This window comes from Carlito syrichta, unplaced genomic scaffold (genome assembly GCF_000164805.1).
Source record: "Carlito syrichta isolate Samal-C Ts95f unplaced genomic scaffold, Tarsius_syrichta-2.0.1 Scaffold307227, whole genome shotgun sequence".
NCBI classification, from domain to species: domain Eukaryota; kingdom Metazoa; phylum Chordata; class Mammalia; order Primates; family Tarsiidae; genus Carlito; species Carlito syrichta.
This window is the reverse complement of record NW_007251323.1, coordinates 303659-309658: the sequence shown is the minus strand read 5'-3', so window position 1 is coordinate 309658 and position 6000 is coordinate 303659. Positions and strand designations below refer to the sequence as shown.

General features: G+C 34.5%; 1 protein-coding gene across 2 annotated transcripts in view; it reads left to right on the top strand.

Moving 5' to 3' along the window:
• The window catches only part of STAG1 (stromal antigen 1), a 283214-nt gene that overhangs the window by 79623 nt on the left and 197591 nt on the right, over positions 1-6000 (top strand). For both annotated transcript variants that reach the window (XM_008064213.2, XM_021715629.1), the window contains exon 5: positions 4524-4600. In XM_008064213.2, the coding sequence (XP_008062404.1) occupies positions 4524-4600 (77 nt within the window). The remainder of the gene's footprint in view (positions 1-4523; positions 4601-6000) is intronic.

The following is a 6000-nucleotide window of genomic DNA, read 5'->3' as shown; positions in this document are numbered from 1 at the left end:
CTAAAGCGAATTTAGACTTATCTTTATTTTGAGTGCTAGTCTTGAGTTACAGCAATATTTTTTTCCCTTTGTCAGAGAAAGTTTAATAAGAAGAAAGAAGAGCTGAAGATGTTAGGCATTTTTCCAGTTAGGCAACTGGGAAAATGCAAAGATTAATGTGATGGTCTCTGCCACTCTTTTCTTTTTTAGCTGGGCTAGCTGGGGGCTATTGGGTAATATTTGCAGTTTAGAAAATGTAATAATGAGACAAAGAAGAATATATTGAGCAGAGCTTTGGAAATTACTAATAACTACTGAGGTAAATGACTGAAAGTAAATGAAAGAAATAAAAATGAGTTGTCACAGAATACAATACAAGAAAATAGTGTTATATAGAAACCACTATAGTTGAGGCAGGCATACTTAACTCAGCATATAACTTAGATGCAAGTTAGAAAAGTTTTCTTAGGCAAGTCTAATTTAGGCAACTGAGTAACAGGGTGATTAAGTGTTCCGGTGTCTGTCTTATTGGTACATGACCTTCGCCCAACTGGCCAGGCATGTCAGACTTGACTACCTTGCAAGTTGGAATGTGGAATTGCCAGTGCAGTAAATCGTAAAAACAATAAGGATTTACTCAAAGAACAGAGGCATGGTGTACCAAGAAAAAGCACAAATCTACTAAGGCAGTTTTATTTTTTAGAAGGACCTTTTGACCTTAAAAGGTTAAGAGATAGTAATCAAAATTCATAGCTTATGAAATAGTTTTGCTTAATCCTTGTTGTAGACCTTATATAGAGCTGCTTGTTCATGCATGTCCTTTTTTTTAAGGCACCCCTGTTCTTTCTTGAATGTATTTTCCTATTTTTAGTAAACTGTACTTCAACTCTCCCATCAACTTGCTCTGAACTTCTTTTCCAAGGCAAAGTCAAGAACCCATGGAGCAACTACACCTAACATGCCACCGTACATCAGAGTGAACAAATGCTTTCAGTAGAAAGCTGAAAAAATAACTAAGGAACAAGCTAATCTGGAGTGATATTGAGGTGTAGGCCTTGCCATCATTATCTTATGGTATAGATTTGCTTGACAACTGTAAACTTCAAACAGAAGAGATGTTCTGGGTGTCTATCACTTTAAAGTATAATTCCAATAGTAAGCCATTAAAAGGGCTTATTTTTAACTATATTGACCTTTGCAGCATTATAGTTAATAGAATTTGTGTATGTGAACAAGAACAATAAGTCCTTTTCATGTTTAAGACTTTAAAAAACTAATTTTGCTTCTTTTGCTTGTTTAGTACTTAGGAATGTAACTTACTTAGCAAGCGTGTCATGAGAAACCCTGAAATTTTCTGCTTTTAATCTATGGAAATCGATTTCAGATTGAAAGAACAGTTCATGACCCAAACATGGTTAAAAACTATTGACTTATACAGTTAAACAGTTTTGTTTAATGTAGGTGATTTGGGGAATGTCTGCCAGAAAATTATCTTTTAATTGAGATAAATTTATAATTAACAACTTAATGCACGTTTCCTGTTTATTTATTTGTAATGCTCACAAAATGGAGACTGTGTTGTAGTACAAAATAACCTGTCGTCAATATTGGTTTTGGCATTAAAAATATAAAATTACAATATACAATTTTTTCCATTTTGCATAAGAATTTGCATGTTTGGGAAGGAATCTTTAAGAATATTTTCCTTCTACCTCCCAACCCGAGCTTTTTTGTCTTTCCACTTGCAAGTAGGAAATCCCTGTTGTTGATACTTAATGAATAACATCCTGAAAATGAAGAAATGAGATGTATATTAATTGGTTTTTTCATGTTAAAGATTAGTAATTATTAAGTCAAATCAAGTTTAATGTGCCAGTGTAGTTTTTGTTGTGACTCTAAGTAAATACCACACTTGCATGACTTTCAGCAACTATTCTGCTCCATTTCTCTTTCTTATAGAAAAGTACTGTATAGGTCAGAACCTCTCTTCTCTTATTCTGAATATGACGTCAATTAGAGCCAATAATCTTTGCCAAGGAGCCCCTCAAAAGTTATACAGTAATTATTATCCCATTGATTCATTGAATGCTATTGTGATTTTAAACTTTAATATTTTACATTTATACAGGTGAAACTGAACCTTATTTGCTTGTTAGGGCAGGGTTCTGTGTACCCAAGGTTTATTTTGAAAATTATTTTAGTTTATTTAAATTATATTGATTTTTTAATGCAAGTTTCAAATATTAACCATTAAAAAAAATAAATATGAATAACATTTATGTCATCACATTTGAGGTAAAAATTAAAATGAAAATTATATGAAAGACAAGAAAGCATTAACTTCTTTATTGTTGATAAGTTATGAAGGAACTTTTCATATTCAAAGAAAAGAGACTTAACTGAAATTTGTTACTTGATTATGGAACATTTTGTTGTAATTTAAGGAAGACTCTTCTGATGATAAAGAATATCAGGAAGAACCATATCAGAAATATGTTCTCTATACTGGGAAGTTTTTAAGACTAAGGCATTTCAGGTCTAGAGCAGGGAAAGATCAAGATGAGCCTATTTTTGAATGGCAGAAAACATATTTTGAATGGCAGAAAACCAGAAAGTGCTAAAAACTAATGGGGTCATGTAAAAGGTACACACACACACACACAAACACACACAAATGAGCTAGCTTGAAGGAAGTCCCACTGACAAATGTGGTATAATTTGGCCACGAAAAAAAATAATGATAGTAATCGTTTATAACACCCCCACCACCATTAGGTGTCCATGAGTGCTCATAGAGGGAGAATGAGAAAAAAATCTTTGTACCAGTTACTAAATACAGACGAAATGATAGAATTTTTAAACCACCATTTTTGCAAGGCCAGTGTAATATCTGGTTCAGGTAAAAATCAGTAATAAATGCTAAAACTTCTAGATGAAAGGTTATTAGGGAATAACATTCACACAGTCTAAGATTTAAAGATATAAAAGATACTTAAAAATCAAATGCAATATGTAACCTCAATTAGATCCTAGTTAAGGCAGGCATAGTTAACATGGTACAAGGTTTAGAAATAGGCAAGTTTTCTTGAGAAGGTATAATTCAGGTAACTGATAAATGAAGTAAGCCTTCAGATGTCTTTCTTTTTGGTCCATGACCTCCATCCAACTGGCCAGGCATATCAGACCTGATCACCTTGTGGTTTGGAATGTGGAATTGCCAGTGCAGTAAATCACAGAAACTATAGAGAATTACCCAAAACACAGAGACATGATGTTTTAAGGAAAGCCCAAATCTGGTTAGGCAGTAACTTTCATTATTTAGAAGGTCCTTGTGATCTTAAAAAGTTGAAAGATAGTAATCAAAACTCGTGATCAGATACCTGCAGCCCTCTGCTCTTAGCTTATGTAATAGTTTGCTTAATCATCATTGTGGACATTATATACATCTTGCCTAAAGGCAAACACATGTCCTTTTCTTTAAGGCACTTGTGTTCTATCTTGAACATGTTTTTCTCTCCAATAACTGTCTTTCAAACTAAAAAAACAAAAGACTAAGGCAACCAGCTATATGTCCAGTTAGCACCAGTGTATATTTAAATCTATCTTTAGGTCTTCTTTTTTTTTTGAGTTGGAGTCTCATTCTGTCGCCCAGACTGGAGTGCAGTGGCTGCTCCTGGCCACTGAAGCCTCGACTTGCTGGGCACCGGCGATCCTTCCGCCTCCAAGTAGCCAGAATTACAGGCGCGCACTACCACGCCCGGCTAATTTTTTTTTTTATTTATTGTAGAGATGAAGTCTCACCAAGTTGCCCAGGCGGGTCTTGAACCCGCGGGCTCAGGCAATCCACTCACCTCAGTCTCCCAAAGCATGGGATTACAGACTGAGCCACCAAGCCCAGCCTAGATCTTTCTTATAATATAAATGTAATGTGTTATGACTTTGTCTTCTTCTTCCCAACACTCCTGTGGTATTTTTTCTTTTTCTTTTCTTTCTTTCCTTCCTTTTTCTTTTTTTTTTTTTTGAGTTGGATTCTTACTTTGTTGTCTAGGCTGGAACACAGTGGCCACACTCAAGGCCATGCCAGTGACAACTTGCTGGGCTCCAGCGATCCATCCACCTCAGCCTTTCAAGTCGCCGGAACTACAGATACGCTACCATGCCCAGCTAATTTTTTTTATTATTATTATATATTGTAGAGATGAGGTCTTGCCAAGTTTCCCAGGCTGGTCTCAAACCCACAGCCCAGGCAATCCACTCACCCTGGCCTCCCAAAGTGCTGGGATTATAGGCTGAGCCACCGAGCCCAGATGTATTTTTTCTTATATTTATCTAACTTATGGATATTCTGGTTTGTTTGTTTGTTTTTAATGTTTAAAGTACTTTTAAGGTCCTAAACAAGAGTCTCTTTTAAAATAGATGTCATGAGGGTTTGAAGAGGAAGGAAATTCAAAGCATATCCATAGCTTTGCAGACAGTGGTCAAATTAAATTTAATGTTAAGCATGAGATAGAAAAAGATTAATTGTAAAATCTGTTGTTCCACAGGTACTGTGAGAATAGAGATGTTTCGAAATATGCAGAATGCAGAAATCATCAGAAAAATGACTGAAGAATTTGATGAGGTATAGCATTCTAAATTTATATGTATTGCCTACTTATACTTTTACATGGTGAATATGTTGATTATTTCAAGGTTTGTTTTTATTTGATGTTTGGTACAAGAGAAGATCTGTTTTTTATTTATGTGATAATCATGTTACTAATTCCAAAATCACTAATTGTTGTGGTTTTGATTATGTTGTGTGGTGGTAGTATCGAATAATGACTAATGACTGATAAGAAAATAAGTGGTATGAGGTAGAAGTTGATTCTCGACATTTATTTTGAAGACCTCAAATTTATAAATGCATCTCCAGCAATTTGGAGATTCATTTCTTTTGTGAACTATTAGTTGCATTAAATACCTTAAATGGAAAAGGATTTCGAGGTCAAAGAAGTTTAAGTAGGGCTGCAAATTATACCTGTCTTGGAGTTTATCAAAGCACACTACCTTATTTAAGGTTCTTAGAAATTCTAATGAAGGAAAACCAGCTTAACTTTATTTAATGCAGAATTTTTCCAAATTATTTTACTTAGAACTTCTCTCTTCCCCCTCTACGTATGTGAGTGTGTGTGTGTGTGTGTGTGTGTGTGTGTGAGAGAGAGAGAGAGAGAGAGAGAGAGAGAGAGAGAGAGCATGAGTTAACCTTCTAAGGATATTCTACTTGAGAGTATTCTTAATTCCATTTAGAATACATATTTTCTTTGCTTGGCTTCACAAATTAATCACCTTTCCTCTTTTCATAGAAATATTCTCTCGAGCAGTTTTGTACTGATTGTAAATGCTGCAACATTTTCACAGTTTTATTGCTGTATTGTATTTATTATAGTGAAATGAATTTTTGTTATGCTTTAGGCCATTGCTCATTTCACCTTTAACATTTTGCCTTTTGATTTAAATAAGATTTCTATTTCTTGGTAAACATTTCTTTATCTTAACTTTCAACACTGAAAAATTTTTTTTTTTTTCCTAAGTCTACTCTATGTGGGGGAGGTGGGTCAGGTTTTTATTATTATTATTAATTTTTAGTTGAAAAAAGTAATAACACAAGCGCTTGTTAAGACAAAGACTCTCAAATATACATAGCATGATGCATATCTTTCTCATCAAGTGTTCAGCACATACCAAAGCATTTTTCACGTGGTTCTTTACAGACACTTGCTGCCATTGACTTTCAGACACTTAGTCACATTCCATGGGAAGTTACCTGTGGCCCATGCACATATATGTATCCATAGTCTCTTGTCTTCAATTCTTTAAAGCAAAAAGCTCTGAAATTCCAAAGAATTTTTTTTTTCAGTTTAACTGATGACAAAACCTATCCCAACCAGCATGAGTTTATTTACAGTTTTTATTTGTCCCTGTGTATCTATATGTGTGGCTGGTGAAATTAATGTTCTCATTTACAGGGGGCTGCCCCAA